Source organism: Sus scrofa, chromosome 1 (assembly GCF_000003025.6).
Source record: "Sus scrofa isolate TJ Tabasco breed Duroc chromosome 1, Sscrofa11.1, whole genome shotgun sequence".
NCBI classification, from domain to species: Eukaryota; Metazoa; Chordata; class Mammalia; order Artiodactyla; family Suidae; genus Sus; species Sus scrofa.
This window is the reverse complement of record NC_010443.5, coordinates 34,113,364-34,140,276: the sequence shown is the minus strand read 5'-3', so window position 1 is coordinate 34,140,276 and position 26,913 is coordinate 34,113,364. Positions and strand designations below refer to the sequence as shown.

Below are 26,913 nucleotides of genomic sequence, written 5' to 3'. Positions count from 1 at the left end.
TACCACCGAGCCACAATGGGAACTCCACTCTAAGGCTTTTTTTATGTGATGTTGACATAGTAAAATCCTTTCCATCATAAATGAATATTTGTCTTCATTGGGCTACCAGGATCTGATTTGATGAGTGAAAAGATTTCTCAATGAAACTATCTTTGGTTGTCAGTTTGTTAAATGTTTGATATTACCCAACAGCTCTCTGTTGCTAATTCTTTAGAAATACTAAAGCTGTAAGAAGCCCTGGAATTCTAGGCAATGGAGGAAAAACACAGGAAGGCTTTCTAGCTATACCTTTTTCTATTTCCAATTTGAATTTTTCATTTCTACCCTGACCTTTATTTTATGTATGTATGTATGTTTTTTTAGGACCATACCCACGGCACATGGAGGTTCCTAGGCAGGGATCGAATAGGAGCTGTAGCCGCTGGCCCACGCCACAGCTACAGCCACCTCAGATCCAAGCCTCATCTGCGACCTACACTGCAGCTCACGGCAATGCCGGATCCTTAACCCACTGAGGGAGGCCAGGGATTGAACCTGCATCCTCATAGATGCTAGTCAGATTTGTTTCCACTGAGCTGCAGTGCATGGGAACTCCTCTACCCTGAACTTTAATTTTTGTGACTTATTTTTTCTTTTTCCTAATAACCTTTGTTTTTGAAATAGTCTCCCTCCTACTAAAAGGAAAACTTCAGGAATAAAGAAGAACACAAGGAGTACTAAAATTATTAAAGGAAAGGCACTATTGTTATAATGACAACATTTCAAAATAATTGCTGTGAAAGGCAGCATTCCTTTGGATGTATAGATTCTGGAATGTTTATTTTGAAATTGTTCACTACTTTGTTGACCTACATACATACTGCATCTCATTTGAAGAAGAAATAGTATTGCTAATGATATATGTGTACTTCTATAGAGATTGTATAAATTGATGATGATATTTATAAGAGAATTTTCCTTTTTCCTTGTCAGTGCTAGCATTTCTTAAATATACCACTGGATGAAATAGGGATCTACAGCTGTAAAGGAAGAGATTCAAGCACAAAACAAGGTGGTAAATCAGAATTGAGAATAAGTTAACTTTTATTTAAAACATAACATACTTTTGAGCCCGGTAAAGGAATTTTAAAGAAGCAGCAGTAGAGATGAGTCGTTAAGAGCAAGTACTCAAGCAAATTAACTGGAGGATGAGAAAGTCATGAGATAAACCAGTAAAAGAACTTAATTAATTGTGATCAAGAAGAAAGAATTAGAAAAGAAGGCAGTTTATCAGGAAAGAAGGGAATGAATATCGATCAGATTTTCAGACAAACCTACAAAGAAACCCCAGTCGGTGCTAATGCCAGTAAGAGGCCAGAGATTTTTCAAAACCAGCCCTCTAGGGATATACTGTAGTTCATTGTGAGTAAGGGTGGGCTTTGGAGAATGGTCATTGTCATCTCTGGCCCTATACTATGGAGTGAGATGCTTGGGACAGGAAAAGTCTGTGCTTTGTCCTCCCACACAGGTGATCAGCCCATTGGGGATGCCTGTAATTAGGATTTCAGAGATTCTTAATTGTCTCTCAAAAGACTGCCAGGGCATCTTTATTGACCAGTCTGTGTCTTTCATAAGCACTTATCAGATTTAGAGATACCAAAGATGGCAGGGATGCTGATAGAGGTAAGATATGAGAGGCCTAGAGAAAAGATACAAGAGAGTCTTAAGATGAAAGAGAAAAGGTAATTTTGGAAATGGAGAGACTGGAAACATTGCATCTGGTCAGTGACTATTACCAGACTTACAGAACCAAGTTCCCAGCTGTTAGAACTACAAAAGTGACATAGATAATATGACATATGCTTATTTTTAGTATTTTATAGATATTATAAACTATCTCAAAAAAGAGATTAATGTTAGCCTTTTATTTTGAAAATAAACATAGTATGGGGAAAGAAGAAATGAAACAGCCTGGTTGCCATTTCTCATTGGAGCCAGTTTAGAAAAGAAAACAAACAAACCAAAAAATTCTTAAGCCCAACAGCGACGTTCATAACAATTTTCCTAGTTTAACTCCTTTTCTTTTTTGCTAAGGAGGAACAGTTGTATTTTTGTCATTAATAGAAAAGGGAACAGTGCCTAAGCAGCCTATTATAAATTCTTCTGGGAAAGCATATTACAAATAATTGAAAACAAACCTGATTCTGTGAACTTGGCAGCAAATGTGTAACAGAAAGCAATTCAGCCCTGGCCCCTAGATGATTGATTAAATGTTTTATTCCCTTTACCTTTCATTCACGCTGTGTTTGTCAGAGGAAAGAAAAAAAAAGGAAGGTTGCAAAACAAAATCCACTTTAGACAACTTGCAATAATGATCAATGACCTTGAATCAGCTGTTTAGTCATTTTTCTCAAGTTTTAATGTTTCTGAATATTCGCTATTCTGCATGGCTTCCTGCAGAAAATGAGGCCCTGAATTTCAGCATACCTCCCACCCCCGCCAGCTAACCAACAACATGAGCTTCTTAGAGGGCATGGCCCTGCAGCTTCCTGTGGTCAGTTATTAGTGTGAGTCCAGCAAAGGAACAAGAACACTGTGTACTCAGTGAATCTACAGAAAACTTCATCTTCTGGTTGTGTGGGAGGAGAGGTCCCTCGGTGCAGTCTGTTTCTTTGAAGGGACTAGAGATCTGTTGGTGGTGTACAGATGTCAGGGGTGCACAGAGCCAATGTCTTACAAACTTAGTAAATAAATGATTGTGACTCAGTTCTGTACTGAATAATGGTAGGAACCTGAACTTAGGCTACTGTTGACATGGATCATATTTGTTGTTGTTATTGTTCAGTAAAACATGTAAAATTGACACTGAACCTCTTCAATGAAACATTTCCTTAAAATCTTGATATTTTTGAATGGTATCTAGCCACCTGTGCACATCCCAAGGCTGTGTTCCAAACCTAGTGATTCCAATGAAATTTTAAGCATGAAGACAAGACTTCCAAGGATGCATCCTTTTCCTTTTCATCTTTCTCTTCTCACAAAACACATTCTACATGTTGGTAATTGTATTGCCTCCTCTTTGGCCGCCCTTGTGTAGCACTTGGTCCCCTACTCTGTCCTCAGCCGCAAAGGCTGTCATGTCAGGAGATGGGACTACAGGCCATCATCAAAGCAACAGTCCCAGCATGGAGGTGGAGGGGGTTTGAGCTAGAAAGTCCTCTGATCTTTCTTTTTCAGAACTGCTTTTGTGAAACTGGATATGAATAAGGAGGCAAAATATAGGCAGATGTTTTACTCTTTCTTCTTGATGCATAGTCTCCCGCTGAAGTTCAACATTCTTGGCATTTTCAGAGTCATGTCTCCATTGTGGATGGGGACTTTGTCACTACTGCTGCCATTGTCTGAAGCTGTCCAGGTTGGTGACAGGTAACTACTGTGAAGGAGGAGGCACATCCTGCCTAGCAGAGAGACACACAACCATTTGTGTTATTTCTCTACCTCTTTGGAGAGTAACAACAATTAACAATTGTTTTTCCTGTGCGCCAGCATTTTATATTCAGGTTGCATGAATTATGTGTTTCTAATCTAGCAAACAGCATAATAGGTAGGTATTATTATTAACATTTGCCTTTTATTGAGGAAACTGAGGCACAGAGGGTTAAGTCAATTGCCTAAATTTACACAACAGTAAGTGGCAGAGCAAGACTTTGAACCAAGCAGTCTGCTTCAAAATATATGGTCTTGACTGTGATTAACTGTTTGAACACACACACTACACATCCACACACACAACTATACAAAACACCAAGAATGGTATTAGTCCAAATTTTAAAAGCAAATATGCACAAACATCTTTGTAGTCTTACACACAGACTCATCGATAGTCAGATTTACAGGCCCAATGAGTAAAAAATTGCCCCAGTTATGGAATTATGAAATTTTATTCTGTAAAAAAACCCCATTTATTTTGCTGTTTTTTATTCTTTGTGCAATGAGAAGTATTAGGATTGGAGAGGTAAAACCTGTAGGTTCTCCTTACCAAGTTAGGCTAGGTTTAAAGTAATAGAACACATGATTTCACTTGAAAAGATAGAAAGTTGATCAACTATAGATGTACAATTTGACGCTAAAGACAAAATAAAATGAAATACCACAGGAATAAAAAACATAAGAGATGAGTGGAGAATAAATAAAGATAATGAAGGAGACATTACAAAGTTAATAATGTGAAAGTAATAAAAAAAGAGGAAAGAAGGCAGAAGAAGGAAACATTCATAGAATGTGTCTGTCTTTATATTGGTGGGAATAGGCAGTGGGTAGGCACCTGTCAGAGGATGGAGGGTGTGGGCAACCAGCTCGGAACTCTAATTTGTATACACATAGGTTAGGGATAATTAGAAATATGGCTAACCTAAGGGCATGCTCAATCTTGAGACCTTGTGCTATGTTCAAACCCATCTCTAAGTATTAGTATGTCTCCATCATTTAAAGTCTCTGACATCTTATCTGATATTGATCCTTTCTGAACATTAAATTAGTTGAGGTTGCCAGTGGCCACCCCAAAAATGCCATTCTGTATAACTAAGAAAAATCAAATTCATGTATTTTCATAGCTTTTATTTATATATTTGCAACACACAGACACATGCAGGAACACACACACCCACATATACATTTCTCTCTAAGGAACCCTTGGTCAAAGAATGAGAATGAAAGAGAGATTGCATTTCTCTTTCAAGTACGCATGTAGGTTTTGTTCCAATCTAATGACACAGGATCTGGCACGATTTCTAAACCTCTTGCTCCAAAATTTTATTTTAATTTTAAACAAGTGTTCCCACACAGGGACTGAAAACAAAACAGGAAAATGTTGCTTAAGTTACCCTTTGTGCTGTTATTATATGGCTTTCAAGTGTACTGATTGTTCTGTCCTACCAATGTAGGTCATTGTACTCTTGTTACTTTTTTTAAATTTGGAATTTTCATTAGTAGCTCTCCATACTAAAGAAGAGCATATTAGTTGCATGGACATTTATTTTTGGTATTAACCTATTATTGTTCACTTCTTATAACTTGAGATTTTAGGACTTTCTACTTATTAGAATTTGCCATAAAGTGCAAATTAATTTTTTGCGTGCTAGTGTGTGGTTTTTACTTACTAAAATGCTTAAGTAAGAAACCTGTCATAACCAGTTTCATTTATTTTTAAATTTTTAATTAAGGTATAGTTGATTTACAATGTTGTGCCAATTATCAGTTTCATTTACTGTGATGTTACTGGATTGGCTCTTTTCTGAACAATTGATGCTTTAGCTTTGGACGGGTTCTGGTTCTCATTTTGGGTAATGTAGAACTTTGCTTCTATTTACCAGGAGGATCTCTACTGATATGGATTAATACCAAGATAGTAATCAGGTCTGGGCCTACTCCTTGGCTTATCGATCCTCTGTGCTTTAATATACTTCATTCCTACACCTTTGCAGGAGGCCTGGACACCGTATGACCTGGTAGTAGTTCCTGAATGGTGACTTAGGGCATAGTAAACAGTTTACCCAAAGAAGTCTAGAACGGGTAAACTAGTAGGATAAACCTGATCCAAATTCATGAAGAAAAAAATCAAGAACGGGGAAGGTGAACAAGCTAGATAATTCCAGAGGAGCAAGAGCAGGATTATAAAGAGAAAATGAAGTTACAATACCAGTGGCCATCACAGACAGTATTTCAAATAAAGCAAAGAAATAATGGAGATAGGGCATAGAGAAGATCGTCTCACCAGTGGTGAGCTTAATGTTGCTAGAAGTCTCAAAATAGTGCCTAGATGACCACTATTATTCATTCAGCAAATGCCTACTAAACCTGTCTCTGTTAAGTATTGTAATGGTGACCTGAGGACCTCAGCCAATGAAGTTGGACTAGAATTAGAATACAGTTTAGCTATATGAACTTAGCCATACTTGTTACAATTTCAGTGTCTGTTTTTTCTTCTTAAAAAAGCAGATAATAATAAACAACCAATCTCATGAGGTTGTTGTAAGCATTAAATGAGGTAATACTATATGGGTTAGTACAGACAGATTATATGCAAGAGTGTCTAGTATTCAGCAAGTATGCAATCATAACCACAATTGTTTTTATGTGTAAACTCTTGTGTATTGCAAAAAAATTTTTAAAAATAGCTGTGAGGTTGGAACAGATGACTCATGATTTATTCTCTTAGTCTGTCTCTGGTTAAGGCACATCCAAAACAAAATTTGGAGCAAATTTTTGAGGAGAGTGAAAGAATTCTTATTCTGGAGAGTTTCCCCTCATGGTCTGCTCTGAAACTACTCCTTTAGGATTCTTTCCTTGCTGTGAATTTCAGATGATGTCTGTATCCCTATATAGTCTTTGCTCAACAGCATGAAGATTTAGTAATAACATCTGCATTTGATAAAAATTAAAAGAAGTACTCCCAAAAGAGAAGGAGAAAACCTATTTTGATAACTCTTCTTTATCCATGCAAAGATTATATACTTTAACTGGAGAAAGAAAAATATAAATGAAAAATTTCCAACTTGGAATACTTTTGAAAATTACTATTTGAAAATAATTATAAATGTTAAAATAGATATAAAATGAGCTCATGTGTGTCAATATCCTTTTAGACAAAAAAAGGGAGTGATATTTAACATTTAGTAATTATTTCCCCTTTTTGAAAATTTCAAGGACTTAGTTGTCACTATGTCTTTAATACATCATGACCAGTGGGATCTTCCATTCAATTATGATGGATTACATGTCACCCATCTGGACAGGTTTCAGATGAAACTAACCTAAGCTCAAAGGGCTTAGAATTAAATACTTTGCTGGATTGCTTTGACTTGTAGAAAGCAGAAAGACCACCAGAAGCTTTTTGAAAAGAAGGACCATACCAATTTTGAAACTTTGAGAAAATTGGAACTACTAAAACGGCTGAGGCTTTGCTTCTGTTTTTGATCTTTCCAAGACACTCAGTCCTTCTGTGTGTTAATTCCATAGTTGTTAGAAGGCACTGCCACATGAAATCTTGGTTTGGTATGAAAAATAAATAACTCTGAGTAACTCTGATACAGAGAGATAGAGAGAAAGACAGAGACAGAGGGAGAGGAGGTACTCTTCTTTGACCAAGAGACAAGCTACACAACTTTTGGAGCACAATATATTAACTAGTTTCATTAAGAAAGAAAAATAAAAACATAAGATGACAAATACTCATCAAAGAAAACTGATTTTCTTATCTACTGTAGTTTATTGATGATCATTGCTTTGACAGTGATGAATCTGTGTAAGTATTTCATGGAAGGAAAAGCTTTCATCCAGGAATAACAAATTCGATAATTATAATTCTAAGGAACAGGAAGAAAGCATTTAAGTTTCAGGGGCAATTGAAACCAATTAGGTGTCAAAAGGAAAATAGTTTTATAGGAGCTGCAAAAGACCTGTTAAGCCTAAGCTTAGGGTAGTCTTGTCAGTAATATAGTCATATTTGTTAAATAGTTCATTAAGCCAACATTTTCTTATATTCTTGGAAGAGGTTAGTTAAGGAAGTTAATGTCACACAGTCTTCAACATTTTACATATTAAAATATTAGGAGTTCCCATTGTGGTGCAACAGAAACAAATCCAACTAGGAACCATGAGGTTGCGGGTTGGATCCCTGGCCTTGCTCAGTGGGTTAAGGATCTGGCATTGCCTGAGCTGTGGTGTGGGTCACAGATGTGGCTTAGATCTTGGATCTCATGTTGTTGTGGCCTAGGATGGAAGCTGTAGCTCTGATTAGACTCCTAGCCTGGGAACCTCCATATGCCGTGGTGTGGCCCTAAAGAGCAAAAAAAAATAAAAACATATATAACTTTTCCAGCAACACAGTAGTCATGGAAGAATAGTAGCTGTTTTGGTTTGGCTTGCAAACTTCTAATGATAGTGTGATGTCTATTAGAGACCTCCCAAAATAATTCAGTACACTGCACTCTGCATGAAAGGAAAATCTTTCCATTTCTGGGAAGTAGGAATATTGAAACACTTAGGATATACAAGTATATTGTGTTATTTTTATCTTCAAAAATGGCTCTACTAGTTACTTAAACAATTTCTTGATGATTTATCCAAATGTTGGGGCTACAGAAATTCTCATATAATATTTTTAGGTATTTGAATTATTACCCCTCTAATGAGATTTATTAAATTATGACAAATAAAATTTATGCAAAAATTAATGTACATCCAATAATGAAATTAAAAATATAGGCAAAATAGATACAAAGTCAAAATGTAAACCATATATACAATACAAAAATTGTGAATGAGTGAAGAAAATTAATTCATTGGGAATTCTATTACAGTCTGAAATATTTGGACACTGATGTTGATTTATTCATTCAACAAATAATTATTGAATCTACTGTGTGCTACTCACTATGTTAATCACTAAGACCATATTGTAAATAAGACAAAGTTCATATTACCCCTCAGCTTACAGTCTGGTATCAGACACAAACAAGTAAACAGGCAATGATAATAGTAGACTCAGAGAATTCATAGGAAGAGCTCCAAGACAGGCTGTATTCATGGAAGGGCAGAACTGACATTTTAACTGAAACTTTAAAGATGTATAAAGTATGTTGTGCTAATAGGAGCAGTAAAGAGACATAAAAGGTCTTTGACGAAAGTCCCAAAAGTGCGTTAGATCATAACACAAGAGGGGGAGTGAAAATGCTTCAGTGACCTAGAATGTAATAAGCATTCAGTAAATATTTTTGAATGAATGAGTGACTGACTAAATGAATGGATGAGAAATATTGAAGTATGCAGAGGTGGACCAGAAATGAAGCTTTGTCTGCAAAGCTTTGTCCACATGTGTTTCAAGCCTTCAGAGTATTTCATTTTCTGGCTGTGAAAATGAGCAGTATTAGAATTAATAAAAGTAATCATGAAAATTAAAGACATTAGTTGGAGGAAATAACAAAATATGAGCCAAAGAGAAAGAAGACTTTAATAAACTGTGCCTGATATAACTGGAAATAATGGACTGGAAAAAGATTCATTTAATAATACCGCATTTCCTCATTAAGAACCTAAAGATAGAGAAATAGCTACTCTGAAATGTTTAAATATTTTATTAACTTGTATTGTAAATGACATGAGTTTTTATTTATCCAGTGTATTTTTATTATCCATGCATTAATTTTCATATATTCATGTATTTTCATATTTTTAAAACTTTAAAAATATTGCATTAATTTGGAAAGTTTTTAAAAACTGCAGTGATAAGAAAGAAAGGTTATTGGTCCGATAAGGTAAGGTTATTTTTCAATAGCTGTTCAGTTATAGAAAATAAAACTAATGACAATCCATAAAGATGATAATACATTTAGTAAAATCTTTTCTTTTAGAAGCAAAATACTCTGTAATTTTTAATTAACCTTATCGATAGTTATTACATGTACATAGGGTTTAAGGAATCTACTTTCTAATTTAAATATATGCTATTGTGTTCTCATGGACTCTTCTACAGATAATAGCATATCATTTATGGGTTGGACTATGAAATAGTCAGAATATGATTTGTACAAAGAAGGAAATAACCAAAAGGTAAGGTCCATTTTGCTCTGGTTAAAATTAAGTTGAATAGTTCTTCAGTTGAAATACAATGTCGATGACATTTGGATGTCCTCAGCTGAAAATACCCTGTCAAAATGAAGCTTTGTGTAATAGAGAATAAAGTTAACGAATGTTTGACTAATATTAACAAATGTAGTAGACCTAGATGTAAGGAAATCTTGATCAAAGCTGTTAATTCCTGATTTTCTCTAAATCAACTTAACTCAAAATGCTTGGGTAGAAAATGATATTGAGGATTACTGTCTTTAATTTCATTCTGTGGAAAAACCATACTCAAAGATTTCAACATATAATAACAGAAATATCTGATAATTATTCAGTGAAATTGATTTTCAGGTTGGAAGCTAGTTGAATTTGCTATTTAGAATTTACATAAGTTTCTTTATTTAAAAATCTTTACCTAACACTCAGTTTTATTTAGGTATTAGCCTATCTGGGAATTTTATCAGTTAACAAAATACAAATTCCTGAACTCTTGGACTTTTGTTCTAGAGAGTGGAGAGAAATAATCAGCAAGGTAAAGAGGTAAATCATATTTATGGCATGTTAGTAGAAAAGCACTGTGGGAAAAAAAAATTACACTGTATTAGAGAGTCATGGAAGGAATTATTGCGAAGATCTATCTGAGCAAGTTTTGAATGAAATGAAAAAGTGAGCATTGCAATATCTGGGAAAATAACATTCCAGCAAGGGACTCCAAATTTAAAAACCTGAGGTGAAAGCCTACCTGGTATGCTTGAACAAAGATGGCAGCCTGGCTGCAGCAGGGTGGAGGAGGGAAAAAGTAAGAAAAGAGCTCCAAAACGCCATTGTTTTCTCCATTGGAAATATCAGAGGGTAGGGGTGGGGAGGTGGCATTGCAGATAGTATAGGATCTGACAGTTCATTGTAAAAATTTTGGTTTGTATTGATAATGAAATAGGGAAGCATTGGAAGGTTTTACAGAAAAGCATGATGAGACCAGAGTTATATTTTATAAGGAATATTTATGTAGTTCCCCGAAACAGCTGCTAACCTCAAAAAAAATTGCAAGCCATTTGTTGAGGTCCCAAATGATGAGAGAAGAAAAGCTTTTGCTCTTATTCAAGAAATAATGACTTTCATGCAGTTTGCTAATGATGAACGTGATTGTGGCATGGGACTTGAGATGGGAATGGGTTTCTTTTGCTATGGTTTACAGTATTTTCATAAAGGTGACAGGTTTTACCTCTTGCACATAACCTATCGAAGAGGAATCTCTTTCTTTGCAGAAATTATTGAAGATCATCTGGCAAAGTAAAGGAAACATTGACCAACTTGCAGCATGAGTAAGAGTTGGCTTTGTTTGGTCTAAGTATTTTAAATTATTACTATTAAGTTTGTGCTTTTTAAAAGAATACAGAGATTAAATTTATGGAAACATTTACTAAAACTTTTAAAAAATGGAAAACAAACAAACAAATGAAAGAGCTTTTTGTTGCAAATAGACTCTAAGAATTGGAGCAGGAAGACCTGTTGAGATCATTATTTTAGTGCCTGGATACAAGATGATGAAATCTTGCACAGAGATGGTTTTAATGGAGGTGGTGAGAAGTGTTTGGATGCTGGATATATTATGAAGGTAAAGCCAACAAGATTTGCAGACAAACTGGGTGTAGAAAGAAGGAAAACTAAAGCAGGCAAGCATGACTCCAAGTTGTTGTTCTAGATAGTTGAAAGGATAAAATTATTTAGTGGGATTGGAGACACTGGTGATGAAGAGCAGGCACTCAAGTTTGAGATATAAGTTTGAGATACCTGTTAGAAAGCCACATAAATAGATCAAAGAGCAGTTGAATTCTGCATCCCAATCTTCAGAGGAGAGAGCAAGTTTGGAGAGAGAAGTGTGGGAGGCATTAGTGTAGTGTATTTAAATCTGTGAACTCTGGTAGTGTCATTAAGTATGGATAGAACTGATCCAGTAAGTATGATAAGGCAAGGACTGGGCACTGTGGTACTACAATATTAGAAAGTTAGGGAGGAGAGAAGATAGTTAGTGAGGGGAATTGACAAGATGTAGCTGGAGCAGTTGGAGGAAAGCAAAGACAGTGTACTCTCCTGAATATAAGTGGAGAAATCCGTAGTTTCAAATGCTGCTAGAAGATCAAGTATGACAGAGACTGAACATTGACCACTTGGAGTTCCTGTTAACCCCCCAGAGCCAGAGTCAGAACCTTTGTTTACTCTGTGCTAGAAACACAGTGGCAAATTGTTGCACTGTCACCTTTTCCTAAGCTTCATACATTTCACCTCCTTTCTCCAAACATACGCGTTCTCTCTTTTCCATGCCCCGAGTAACATAACATACAAGCGGTTGGGTTCATTTTTCAAAGTTACCATTGTGACTTTATTCTCCCTCTCTGAACTAATATCATATTAATCATGATTAGATATAAGAGGTTCTCATAAGTCTCACTCACTCATTTATATACACATTACACATTCTTTGACCACACCTACAGGTAGCTAATCTCATCCTACACATGTGAAATTATTGTTGTATTTCCTGGGGTCATCTTCCTTTCAAACCATTGTACCAACTTCATTGGCACCCTTAGAAACTGATATATCAAAGGGGATTTTAAAATGTTCTCAGAGCACCTCAGGTTAATTCCATCCATTTGACTACTCATTTCAAGTTTTCTTATCCTTATATTGATCCTTGAGTAGCCTTCATTTCTACCACATCCATTCACTCAACAAACTTGGGGAGGATATTAGGAATATAGCTCTTGCAGTAACGTAAAGCAGATGTAGTTATAGAAATAGAAAAACATAATAAGGGACTATCATCCATACTAGAAATTTACTAGTTACTGCATAAACCATCTTTAAATTATATTGTAATAATGAAAGTAAAAATGCCATAGAGGCATGAACTTCTTATCCATCTGCAAAGGGAAGCCAGTTTACATAGCATACTTATTTGGATAGGTGGAATGTAATATTGATTTAGTCATTTGGTCATAAAAATATATCTCTAATGGGTTTTTCCTCTATCTGTAAAAACTGATTTCAAAGAAGAGTGTAATTTTAAAATCTAAAAAGAAAAACGGTTTTCAATCAGGCTGATATTTTCAGTTGGTATGAATTCCTTTGACAGCGTGAGCATATATCCACCAACATGTCTGTAGTGGAAATTATTTCAGAAGATGCTAGAGTGCCACGGACTTCCCAGGCCTTGCAGCAATACGGTGGTAGTCTTGAGGACTGATACTTTTCATCTTTTTAAAGACAGACACCCTCTAGTTGTCACCCCATAGGAAATCAGGACGTATGCTAAACTATCCAGTGGACATGGAATTACACGGCGAAATGCCAGTGGTATATCCTATCCAGTATTATGATTTATTTTGAAAGAGTTAAGAAAAGAAAAGTGTAAAAAGAAAAAAAAATGATGGCAGTAAGCTGCACACAACATGGCCAAACAGCTGTCTGGTTTTATATCTCAGAAACAGCTTGGGACTGACTATACTCACAAGAGCTCTTGGCGGAGTAGCTTGTTGAAAATACCAAAGCTGTGAGGAGAAGTGTTCTTTTGCTGAATCTTTTCTGTAGTTATCATATGGTTTATTAACCTAAATGAGAACATGTGCACTGTTTTTTGTAAAGTTCCCGTATGTATAAATGAGGCGCTTACTTATTCCATGTACAGCACAAATACAGTCCACCATAGTATCAATGCCAAATAAACCTTAGTAATTTTCAGAAAACTTAATCCTAGACATGTACTGATTTCCTCCTTTCATATAGCATTTTTTAGGAGCAGTCAAGGAAGAGCTTGAAAGACAGAAATTTAAGCATGAATTCAAAGGTGCTGGTGATTTTTTGGGCGCCAAAATTAATGTCTAAGGGGAACTCATTTTAATTGCTTTATGCATCTGTTTATTCCTTCTTTAACATTTAATTGATGTTAAATGAGACAATTTGATTTTAAACACATTTTTGTCTCACATACTAGATGCCAGAACTGAGGAGAATATACAAGATCTACTTGACCCTTTTAGAATTTTCTTTTAGAAGGAGAATATTTTGTATTTTGAGATTCAGTATGTAGGAGACCTTGCATTTTGTCATCCTCAAATGTTGATTAAGTGAATTTATTCTTGACTAAGTATCCAAGGTAGACTCAATTAGCTGAGACATTTCATATTTTTATCATGAGGCATTTTAAGTCTATTCTTTGTGACATCAGAATTAGTTTCTCATCTCAGAGTTTGCTGTATTTATTCCTCTAGCGACTCAGTAGTTTATTGGCAGTCAGTTTGTAAAATGCTCTCGGGGATTATCTAAATGCAGAATGTTAGGAATGAAAACACATATTGCCTCTCCTGTCAAAAAATATAATTAACACACATGATCTATCATCTTGCAAAAGAGGATGAAAATTCCAGCGGGTGATCTCTAGTCACAGTTCCCAGTGCACTTTCAGACTGTCGTGTTCCTGAATAGCTTTGGGTCCAGCACAGGACTCCTTTCTTCTTGCATTCCTGTCTCTTTTAGCCTCCTGTGTCTGTGTCCACATGCTGTGTGTGTGTTTTCGTCCAAAACCTACCACTCAGTTTCAATTTCTTTAACAATGTTGATTTGATTGGATTTATTGCATAGGTAATGAAGCATTTACAAAGTTCGAAAAAGTGAAAGTACTTATTCCTATCAGTATATTGAGTTTCCTCGTTCTTATTTATAGTACACATAATTCACCATATAGACGTATAATTTATTTAACCACTGATGGATATTAGATTGTTTCCATTCTTTTGCTATAACCAAAAAATTCCATAGAAATTATATGTATTTTTATATATCATTAATTATCTGCTGACTAATGATGCATATAACATCTGTAGGATAATTTCCAAAAAGAGCAATTTCTAAGTAAAAATTTGCAATTTGGGCGGTTATTGCTAAATTCACCTCTGTAAGGGTCTGTGCCATTTTATGCTCACACCTGTAAGTGTATGAGAATTCCTGTAGCTCTTCAGTCTTGACATTGGGGAGTATTATTAATATTTTGGGGCTCTGACAACTTGAAAATATGGAAGAGTTTTTTAGAGTGGTTTTAATGAACAGTTCTCGTATAAATGATGTTCACTGTCTTATTAAAAGTTTAACAGCCATTTCTGTTTCCCTCTCTTTGAATTGTCCCCTTACAGCTTTTTTCTGTTTTTTATGTTGTTGGTATTTTTTATTGTTGACTCGTAGGGGTTATTTTTGCATTAGAAAAATAATTCCTTTATCTGTGATGGAAGTACTTCTTATTTTAGCAAATGATTTAGAATTCTCTGCCCTCATGAAATCCCTGTGAGAGCATGTAAGCTTCATGTACTTTGGAAGGGGAGCTCCTTGACCATTTGTCCATTTTTTCATGGAAAATGGTATGATTAGATTAGATTTGATTTCTTCTGGTGTCAATTATGCTAAATTATTTTTGCTGAAAAATATATCATTCTATCCAGGTATTAATGTATTTTCAGAGTGTATTTTTCACAGGATGTATCATTTCATTGATAAAGTTTTGCCTTCTTGATCTATCAATTACTAAAAACAGACAAAAAAAACCCACAACTTATTGAAATTTCCCACTGTAATTGGAGGTTTGTGCAGTTTTTCTTATAATGTGTCAATTTTTGCTTTCTATATTTTAAGGTTATATAATTAGATACTTGCAAGTTCAGAATAAAAATGAATAAAGTTCCTAATGGTCTTGTTTTTGTCTGATTTTTTCTAACTTTTTTAAACTAAGTTTTCTGATTTTTACCTGTATACCAAAGTATATAATTTCAAGGAGTGATAATTTTCAGAAAAAAAATAATGACCTATTTAAGAATTTGTGGAAACCCCAGGAAGGTCCAAGTAGATGCAATGCCTTGGTACAGAGAGATATGAGTAATCGCAGTATATAGAGAACACCTAAAATACAAATTAATGAATTGGGTGTTCATGTGTCAAAACATTCATAAAATTCCTCAATTACTTCACTGCATTCCAGTAAGTAAATGAGACTGTATCTGCCTGACTAACTGGGAGAAGGGGAGCTTAACTCTGTTTTTCTAATAAAAATCCAACAAAACCACATATTTAATGTTGGTAACCTTAATTGTTAAATTATCTCCCATATTCTATAGATTCACATCTCTTTGATCAATGGGCGACCCAGTGCTGATGATCCTTCTCCTGAACTGCTAGAATTTACTTCTGCTCGCTATATTCGCCTGAGATTTCAGAGAATCCGCACCTTGAATGCCGATTTGATGATGTTTGCTCACAAAGATCCAAGAGAAATTGACCCCATTGTTACGCGAAGAGTAAGTTATGATGCATTATCTTGGAGCCTGGGAATGATAATGCACCTTTTGTTTTAATTGTCTGTAAATAATTTTTAAAAATACTCTTCAGTGACTTTAAAATTCCACAGACCTTCCTTTGCTAAGTCCAAGCTCTACCACTTATTAGCTGTGTAAAATTTATCAAACTTTCTAATACTTCTAAACTTTCATTTCCCTTTTGGCACAATCAAGATACAAATACCTGCTTTGTAATATTAATATTATTATTATTATTATTGTTTTCTTTGGCCACCCTGCGGCATATGGAGTTCCCAGGCCAGGGATCAGATCTGAGCTGCAACTGGGATGTAAACCACAGACGAAGCAATGCCAGATCCCTAACCCACTGTGCCAGGCCGGGGATGAACCTGCATCCCAGCACTCCCAAGGCACCACTGATCCCATTGTGCCATAGCAGGAACACCTGTAATCTTATTTTTGAGGACTAAATGAGTTTTTCCACACTTTGATCTGTACTATTATAATTGACTTTAGGAGATTCCTCCAGGGAGTGCATGGGCTTTGGAACATATTTGGTTGCAACTCACACTAAGAAACACATTTTCTATCAAGAGTGCGCACACACAGCAGGCATATCACATCACATCCTGATATATCTTAAACTTTAATGTGCACAAATCAGCTGGTGATGTGAAAATGCAGGTTCCAAGTCAGTAGGTCTAGAGCAGTGCTGAGAAACCACAGTTCTAACAAGTTCCAGGTGATATTCATGTTACTGGTCTGTGGACCATTTTGTCTAATCAAATAATTGCTGTGTGCTTCATTAACGAATCAGAAGACATTGTCCAAAAAAGCTCTGCGGTAGGAAAAAGATGATTCTCTGTATTATTTTATTTACCTTTATGAATTTTATATCAGAAAAAAAGGTTATATAGCGCCTTTCAACAGATCACTGAAACCAAGAGCTAGCAGAGCGTTGTTTTCCAATGTTAAATGGGGATTTGAGAGATTGTGACATGGATGATGAGCCCAGTTTGCTGTGAGTGTTAGCTGTGCTTCCTGCCATCCATGCCCTGCTAGATTCACTGTTTTATGTCATCTCCCTTATAGGCTGCTACATAACCAAAACATTATTACCAAGTAGGTCAGTTCAGCTGGAAATTCATAAAGCAAATACACGCTAACAGAATATCTGCTATATGACTAGACATGGAGGTCAAAAGAGGATTGTAGGGAGAAATAGCTTATGAGACAAAACACCATTCCAGAATGACCATACTGAGGTTAGACTCTTGTTACCAGTTGCGAATTGCTGAACCTGCAGGCTGAATATTGAAAGGCAGTGCTTTTCACAACTCCTAAGTACCCCTCACATTTTCTCTTCTCATTACCCACACCTCACTTCTCCATCATTACAGAAAAACTTTTAAAGTTTTACATCCCATACAACACATTTTAGTGCCCTGTATTTTCCAAACCTGAAATAATTTTACTTTGTACTGTATTGTAAATTGTGTTATGCAAAACTAATCATTATTTAACAGCAAAGTTTAGATTTCCCACTGATTTAAAAAAAATCGTTTATTTTTAATTTTTGCATGACTTAAAAAATATATACTACGGAATAATTTTGAAGTGAAATTTAATCTTTGCTGACAGTATATCTATCAAAGAAAAAATCAATGGAAATAAATATGTTCCTTTTATCATCTTTTACAGAGGCAGAGAGGCGGTTGGGGTGCACATCTATTATTTATAACTTCATTGTAAATAAACCTTTAAAATAGTGCAGTAAATTCAACATATAAATATGGTTTTTAAAAGGACTCAAGTTCAGTAAACACTGCATATAAATATAAACATAAAAATAGGATATTGAATTTTAGCTCCTCTTCATGACTCAAAAAATGAAGCATTATACATTTATATTTAAAACAAACCTCAATTTTAAAAACATTTACAAAACTACTGTATCAGCGTTCTGAGCAGCTCTCTCTATTTGTATCTGCCTTATTAGGTTATGAAGTTAGCAAGTAGCAAACTTTTATGTTCGCTAAACTTCCTACCAAGTTACATTAGTATAAGATCAAAGTATACCACATAGGTAAAGTAATACAAATATTATAAAGGATGTTATATGGAAACAATAAACACAAACAAAAAGAAAAAAATTTAAAAGAAGTAGATGGAAAAAGGGAAGTCTTAGCCAGGGAACTTAGATCTGTGTCTACGTACTTATTCTCACTAAATGTGTGGGAGTTTTTTAATGTAAGTAATTGGAATAAGAGAATTATCTACCACTGAGATTCCATAAGATAATGTGAAGTACTCTTACAACTATAAAATGTTCTATACAAATTAATTAAAATTTAAAAATAGCCCAGTTCTATAATTATTAATAATCTTTTAAAAATAGATGGATAGATGAAAATAATTAGAAACATAGTTCTACATTAACTCAGGAAAGTCATTGCATGCCCAGTTTAATAATGAAAAAAACGTGTTCCACACATCTAGTTTACTCCTTACATTACATTAAATCAAACGTGTAGGTAATTACTTTTCATTTCCTTCTTGATATGGTTAAGAAGTGTGTTGTTATGAGCGTGATTTCCCCTAAATTTGTTGATTCCTTTCAAATCCGTCAAGTAAAACAGTCTGCATATAAATCACTGAAGTTCCTGTAATGACAATAAAAGACGTTTTCTTTTATTTCAACTTTTATGAAGAATTATTGTCCTTGCTCCTCCCACCCCATAACAATTTGCTCTCAATAATAAGTACTCCAGTACGGACTCTGGGCTGTCCACAAGAAAGAACATTCTAAAATGCCCACCAAACGTAAATTAGAGGCATTTTGTCTTTGAGGCTATGGTTGCAATGTGAGGACTTACTTGTGCTTCAAACTAAGGATACAGACAGAAAGCCAAGTTCTTAACTGAATGTTCCCTTTGTTACTTTCACCTTGCAGTCTTCTTAACAGGATTTCTCTCTGGATTGCTTTTTGCAGTATTACTACTCCATCAAGGATATTTCGGTTGGAGGGATGTGCATCTGCTATGGTCATGCCAGGGCTTGTCCACTTGATCCAGTGACAAATGTATGTATATTTATAGGATGCTTAGGGAAAATGAAGCTCTGAACTGTAAAATGCTTCATGAGAAACTTTGCTGGCAGGGGCGCTGTGAATGGGTGTCAGGTCCCCACTTAGATGGTGTAACAGAAAGCCATGCCGGGTGAAATAGAGCTGGCAGTTAGGATGATAGACTTTGAAGGCAGGCATCACAGTATCAGAAAACAGATTAGTTTTTTCCAAAAAGGCTCCAAACCGGTCTATCTATTTTGAAACCTCTCTAGCTATGACAGCCTGCTTTATGATTTAGCTTTAGAAAATGCCTGCTATCAATCGACCTAACCCTTTCTTTTAAGAATTTTCATCAGAAAATTAATGCAAACAAATGAAAAATGTGCATGAGTAAATATAAATGACCATGGAACAGGAAGCTGAGGTAGGACAGAGGCAGTAAGGAGTACAGTGGAAGAGAGTATTCAAGAGAGTGTTGAAAACACTGGAATGGTTTGGGGTTGAATTTTTCATTAATGACATTGTATTAAGTGAACATAACTGAAAAACAGAAGATGGATGAGCATCTGTTTTTCTGTCATAAACAAACTGGTGAAACACAAAAATCATGTACTGTATAACATATGGAAGAAATATATTGAGTAGTAAGAACAGTGAATATAGCTACCTACGTAAAGTTTTTTTTTTTCCTGTGAAAACTGATACAAATGGTATTTTTCTCAAAACTAGTTTTCTGACTAATGCATCATAGAGTTCCCTCCTAGAGAAGATTCAAAACCCTGGCTTTTTTTTCTGGGCAAGGTTTTGGTGCTGCTCTCTGCAGGGTGTGGGCACTATTTATCGTGAGTACTGATAAGCAGTATTTCCCAAGCTTTGAAAGCCCGCAGGGCAGCCTTAGAGGGCCAGTTCCATGCAATGAAACAAGACTGTACTTTAAACACACACAGACAGGAGATTTTGGGCTTGGGGTATTAGATTTCTGCTATATCCGTGGCCCTCCATGCCTAGGAATCTACTCTCTCACCAATTCCTGCAGCAGATGTTAATAGTACTTGGAGGAAAGCCTTACAATGGATTAATCCAACCCAGAAAATCTGTGGATCTCGGGAATCAGAGAAAGGATTTCAGTCTTCAAGACCACTCCTAAGTGGGACTCTGCTCTTTTCTACTTTTGAGCTCAGTAATACCAGAACCAACCCAGACCTCCCTCCCTAGGCTGTGTTGATCAAATATACCCACTCCCAAGGCTGGCACCTTTTCCTTCCCAGACTAACAAGAGTTTTGCATTTGGGAATATAGTCCCAGTGTTTTTTTCTTCTCTCCATTCTGTTATTCAGGGAAAGCTCCTCACTTATGGTTCCAAAGAATGCTGAAAGGATGCTCCCCCCCCATTTTTTGTTTTTTCCCTAGAAATCCCGCTGTGAATGCGAGCATAACACGTGTGGTGATAGCTGTGATCAGTGCTGTCCTGGATTCCATCAGAAACCTTGGCGAGCAGGCACTTTCCTGACCAAAACTGAATGTGAAGGTATGTTCCTGAGAGGCAAGCAACATTCATAATTTTTCCTTTCCAGGGACACAGTTGATATAAACATGTGCTCATTCTAGGTGTGCACAAATTTCCAGTGCATACATTTTATCCAAGGCAGTCACTGGTAAGCTCTTTTACACTCTTGTTTTAGAGTGTTTAAGTCTTTTTTTTTTTAATTCAACAAATATTTGCCATAACCCATGAATTTACACCTAGGTGACGATTATGAGAAATACATAAAAGCATAAAATACACTTACGGTCATCAGGGCCAATCTGCAGCTTATAGTATAATAGAAATATAGAAATGTGAACAAACATCCAGGAAAAACCTAGCAGATGTAGGATTAACTTTCTAAACATACATGTTTATAAAATAGTTGTGAAACCAGTATAGCTCAAGATCCTTCTGTCTATTCCCTTTGTAGTTCCTCCCCTAGTAAATAGCTTTTGAATACCACCCATCATCTAATAAATGGGAGAAAAGGCAGAAGGGAGAAATCAGACCCTATAGGTTTGAGTCAGTTTATTATCTGGGAAAAAAAAGGACCCTGATTCTTTAGTTGTATTTACTAAAGGGTAGTGTTTGGAGGCAGTAGCTGGGAAGAATAGGAGAGTGAAAGTTAGAGGAAGGCAAGAAATCAAGTTAGGGAAAAAAGGGGATTTACTTGAATAATAAGCATTAATATTTTAAATGTGTGGTTAAATGGCCTCAGGTGGCCAACAAGCACATGAAAAAATGCTCACCATCACTGGTTATCAGAGAAATGCAAATCAAAACTACCATGAGATACCAGCTCACACCAGTCAGAATGGCCATCATTAATAAGTCCACAAAGAACAAATGCTGGAAGGTGTGTGGAGAAGAGGGAACCCTCCTGCATTGTTGGTGGGAATGGAAGCCAGTATAACCACTATGGAGAACAGTATGGAGGTACCTTAGAAAACTATACATGGAACTACCATATGACCCAGCAATCCTATTCTTGGGCATATATCCAGACAGAACTCTCCTTGAAAAAGACACATGCACCCACATGTTCATTGCAGCACTATTCACAGCAGCCGAGACATGGAAACAATCTAAATGTCCATTGAAAGATGAATGGATTAAGAAGATGCAGTATATATACACAATGGAATACTCCTCAACCATAAAAAAGAATGAAATAATGCCATTTGCAGCAACATGGGTGGAACTAGAGACTCTCATGATGAGTGAAGTAAGTCAGAAAGAGAAAGACAAATACCATATGATATCACTTATATCTGGAATCTAATATTTGGCACAAACGAACTTTTCCACAGAAAGAAAATCATGGACATGGAGAACAGACTTGTGGTTGCCAAGGGGGAGGGGGAGGGGTGAGATGGATTGGGAATTTGGGATTAATAGATGCAAACTATTGCCTTTGGAATGAATAAGCAATGAGATCCTGCTGTATAGCACTGGGAGCTATATCTGGTCACTTATGATGGAACATGATAATGTGAGAAAAAAGAATGTATACATGTATGTGTAACTGGGTCACCTTGCTGTACAGTAGAAAGGTGATAGTACACTATAAACCAGTTATAATGAAAAAAAAATATCATTATAAAATGAAAAAAATGGCATCAGTGACAATCATTAACATAAGCTATGCTATAGTAATTACTGGACAGTGACAACCAAGAAAAAAAGCCAGTAATGAAAAATAATAAAAACAACTGGCTATGCAAACATGTGCCAACATGTACTCATTTGTACTTTAATATTATCACTTTTGAAGACAACCCATATGTCCAGTTTCTTCTGAAGGGAAATACCTGAGAAAGGTAGCAGATGACTTTGTAGCCTAATATCGTCAACTGTCCCAACATGGTGACAGGGATGCTAGAGGAACTTGTGTATCTGGAGATCTGCTCAGGCCAAGATGAGATATAAAAGCAAACTTGTCCTGAACAATAAATCTGAACTAGCCAGAAAGCCCAATTCAATTGAATTCAAATATTAGTATTATAGTGAATCAATCCTAATCACATTTTTTTTTTTTCGGATCGGTAGGTATATACGCCCTCCCAAACAGGCTTGGCTAGCATTTTAAACTAATGCCAACTTTTTTTATATTTATTGAATAAAATATATTACATGTCATGTGTCAGGCATGATAAGTCCTTAAAATTACTGAATCATAACTGACTTTAATCATAAAATATTTGCCAACCATAAAATACACATCTCAGTTTAAGATTCTGCATATGCTTTCGATGTTTTGAGTCTCTTTATTTTCTCCTCTTAACCTCTTTTGCTTTTTGGTTTGTGTCTGCATGCTGGTAAAGATACTTTGGAATAGAAAACACCTGCTGTTACTGAGGCATTTCTAGAGGAATGGGCCACCACTACCCACTGTTGTAAGGGGTGTATCAGATGCCCAGCCTTTGCTTTTTTCATCTTTCCCAACCTTATTCCTGACCATCCCTCAGGATGTCCATAGCTTCTCCCCATAAGAGCAGACGTTCTTTCCTAAGAGTGAATTTAAGTTACATGACCCCATGCATATTTCTTCTTAAACTTCCTTGAATTTAATTCATTTCTCTTCTGCTTGTGGGATATCAGCAGTCACAAGTAGGAGTAACATTTGAGTAGCACAGGGATTCTTCCTATGGCCTCTGACATTCTGTCACACAGTTACAATGATGGAGCGTTAAATGGCTCTGCAAAATTCTTTACCACTCTCCACTTGCGCATATATGTTTAAACAAGGAAACATAATGGATAGATCAAACTCATTAGTGACAGGAATGGACAAAGCCACACAAAAGGAGATTTCCACTGGCTACTATATATATTTATAAGTAGAAGAATTGTGAAACAGTTTTATCTTTCTTTGTGTGAGGGGTGGGAGTTTGTATTTCCAAATTAAAAAAATAATTGAAAAAATCCACAAATTAAAGATAAGGGTCTTAACCATAAAACCTTGTATAAATATTGTGTTTTGGCATATGAAAATTTCATTTTCCAAGTTGAAGGGTGTTCTAATCACCTTAATATTCAGAAAAATCCTGTAATATGACAAATCCTTCTATAAAATGAATAATTGCCTTCTAATTCATTTGAATTTAATTTGGAATTTTGCCAATCTAACTTAATCCGAGGCAAGTTATAGCTCTGAAGTGCAACATATATGTATCCCATTGCTAAGCCTGCATTAACGACAGCTTCTATCATGTCTTCAACATTCTGTGAAATAGCAAACTGCTGATGACAGAGTACAAATGACTCTGTAAGTAGGTACTCTCCATGTCCTCTGAGGCTGCAGATGGACTTGTAGGCCCAGGACCTTTGAACAGCAGTCAGGGCTATAGGCAGAGGGTCCTCAAACAGGGAGTGTGAAAAGGGCTGCTCCTCAAGCAGCGATGTTTACCTGTATTGGCTAGCAGTTATAAGTACTGTCTGCCATGCTAGTTCCAAATAATGTGAGAGTAGATTTTGCATTCCACTGTATTTCCTTCTAGTTATACTGGTAGCAGAAATCTTGACTACGTCTTGCTCTCTCTCTATATATATATATATATTTGGTCTTTTGCCATTTCTTGCCGCTCCAATGGCATATGGAGGTTCCCAGGCTAGTGGTCTAATCTGAGCTGTAGCCACCAGCCTACACCAGAGCCACAGCAACTCGGGATCCGAGCCACGTCTGCAACCTATACCACAGCTCTCGGCAACGCCAGATCCTTAACCCACTGAGCAAGGCCAGGGATTGAACCCGCAACCTCATGGTTCCTAGTCAGATTTGTTAACCACTACGCCATGACGGGAAATCCATTGCAATATATTTTTACAACAGGATTTTTAAGAATTCTTGTACATTGTCCTAAAGATATAAAACTGTTTATAATGCCTAGTGATTTATATTTGTGACGATATGATCCCTAGAATAAAATCTGAAAACTCTCCATTAATATGGAAAGAATACTATACCCTAAATCAAAAGCCAACAGACTGAGGCAGCTATTTGCAACCAACAAGACAAAGAGATAATATCCTTGCTATTGTTGACTGAAAAAAATGTACAACTAAAAAGTTGAGAGTTATGTTTTATGTGGTGGACAAAACTGAGGACTTAGGGCTGGGACACAGCATCTCAGATACTTCTGAGGGACTGCTCTGAAGAGGCAAGGGGGGAGCCATGATATGTAGAAGTTTTTGCAAGGAAAGACTAAGTAGTTTTAAAGACCTGGTAATCAAAGCAAACCAGATAGCTCAAGTTAAGATTGGGTAGTTTAAAAGACCTGGTAATGAAAGAAAATCAGATAGCTCATGTTAAAATTTAGCACTTTTCTGTATATGGGAAGATGCAAGAGTCTGAGCTCCCTGAAATCATTCTTTGGTGTGTACTTCAGCCATCTGGGCCCGTGTTCTCTCATCCTGAGTCTCTCAGGGTTCATCATGGAGGAAGGGAAGGGGGTGAGTGCAGCGGTAGATGTTACTTCTATCCTGAGTTCTCTTAGGGCTCACCATAGAGCAGCTGTTATATGATGGCTTGATGGCTGCAGCACCTTTTGTTTACTGCTATGGCAGGCAATATTTTTCATTCATGCTATATTGGATCTTCCATAGCAATAAGAAAAAAAAATTAAAACCTGTTGCAAATGAGCCAAGATCAAAACAAGCATTTCTCAGAAAATAGTATGACTTATGACCATATAAAAAGGTATCACACTCATTTATGATTAAGGTAGTAACAATTAAAACAGTGAAAATGCTTTTTTTAGAACTTACTAAGGCATTCATTCATTCACTCAACAATGTTGCTTACTATGACCAGAAACTGAATTGAAAGGTTGATAATATACAGTGTCAGTGAGGCTGTGGGGGAACAGTTTTTTATCATATCTGTTGGAGGGGAGGTAACTGGCATAGCATTTTGGTGTTGAAATTTTTCAAGTTGGTTAAAATTTCCCATGACTCTTGACTAGAAATTTTACTGGCAGGAATTTAGTCCATAGATGTACTCAGATAGCTCTATGGGAACTGTTATGATTCATGTCCTTGGTACCCAGGTGCTAATACTACTGTTACTGATATTTATGGGGTAGAGTATGTTCCATTTCCAGGTGTTGTGCTAGACAATTCACATTCTCACAACCACCCAAGATTTAAGTACTAAAATGACACCAGGTCTTGAATTTTCTTCTCAAAGTAACTCAGCTAGCAAAAGGGATGCAGTGCAACATCAGAACGCCTCCTCCTACCCCTACCTCCATCATCCTCCTGGTGTCTACTCCATGTTATTTATAGAGGTGCCACTGTAAACAGTGTAACTGCCCATTAATAGGGACCTGATAAAAAAAAATAGGGACCTGATAAACACCTCCTTCCATTCAAGAAGTACCCAATGTAGTCTTAGGAGACACATAGTAGTAATAGAGAAAGAGCTATGCTATTTACGGTTAGTAAAAAGAAATAGTTTAAACAGTATATAAATGTCCCCCCTTGCAGAATGTGAAAAAGAAGATTGAGCTGTGTCCAGGCACACACCTGTGCTCATGCAGGCACACACATATGTATGTGGAAATCAAGGCAAGGATACCTAAGAAACTCAACATCTGAGGGAGGACACTGCATTATATATCTTTTCCCTAGTTCCCATTCTAAAATAAGTTCTACCCATTTTTCAAAATCTTACCCAGTTCTTTCTGAGGATGTGATGTTTCACTTCTCTGAACTCCTCTATTGCGATGTGAGAAAAGAACAAAAGGAGGAGACAGGGGGCTAGGAAAACAAAGAGGATGAAGAATAGAGGAAGTGCAGAAATACAAATCAATTGAAAACTTATTTATACGGCATTATGCGAATGATTTTACATGCATTTTTCTCACTCCATGCCTTTAAATATGCCAGTCTGGTAATTACTATTGACCACTCCATGTTTCGGATGGAAACGGAGCTTTAGTGAAATTAAGGAGATCTTTACTTCCCATGACTACCAAGTCATGAAGAGGACACCCAAATCCAAGCCTGGCACAAAACAGTGTGATCCCACCTGCTGAGCAAATCAGCTCTCATTTGGCACTTATTATGCATCTTTTCGCTCTCATGAGGTAACTTGAAAGGGTTATGGTAGTGGTTAGCCCTGCAGACTCTGGAGCTTGACCTCAGAGTTTAGCTTAAGATATTGATTTGGTTAGCTTTTGCAAGTTACTGTACTTCTCTTTGCCTCAGTTTCCTAATATATGAATAGGCATTAATATAGTCCTTAGCTCATAAATCTGTTTGAGAATTAAAATCAGTGGTAATATAAAACACTTAGAATGTGGCATATAAAACATAACCCTTAGCTTTAGTTATGATCAATAGTAAAAGAAAGGAATAATATTTGACTCTTA

The 26,913-nt window shown here is 36.2% G+C and overlaps 1 protein-coding gene across 1 annotated transcript in view; it reads left to right on the top strand.

Moving 5' to 3' along the window:
* LAMA2 (laminin subunit alpha 2) overlaps positions 1 to 26,913 on the top strand; it is a 594,330-nt gene that overhangs the window by 219,465 nt on the left and 347,952 nt on the right. Inside the window, 3 exon segments of the mRNA XM_021084463.1 lie at positions 15,765 to 15,944; positions 18,937 to 19,026; positions 20,422 to 20,539. Of these exon segments, the coding sequence (XP_020940122.1) occupies positions 15,765 to 15,944; positions 18,937 to 19,026; positions 20,422 to 20,539 (388 nt within the window).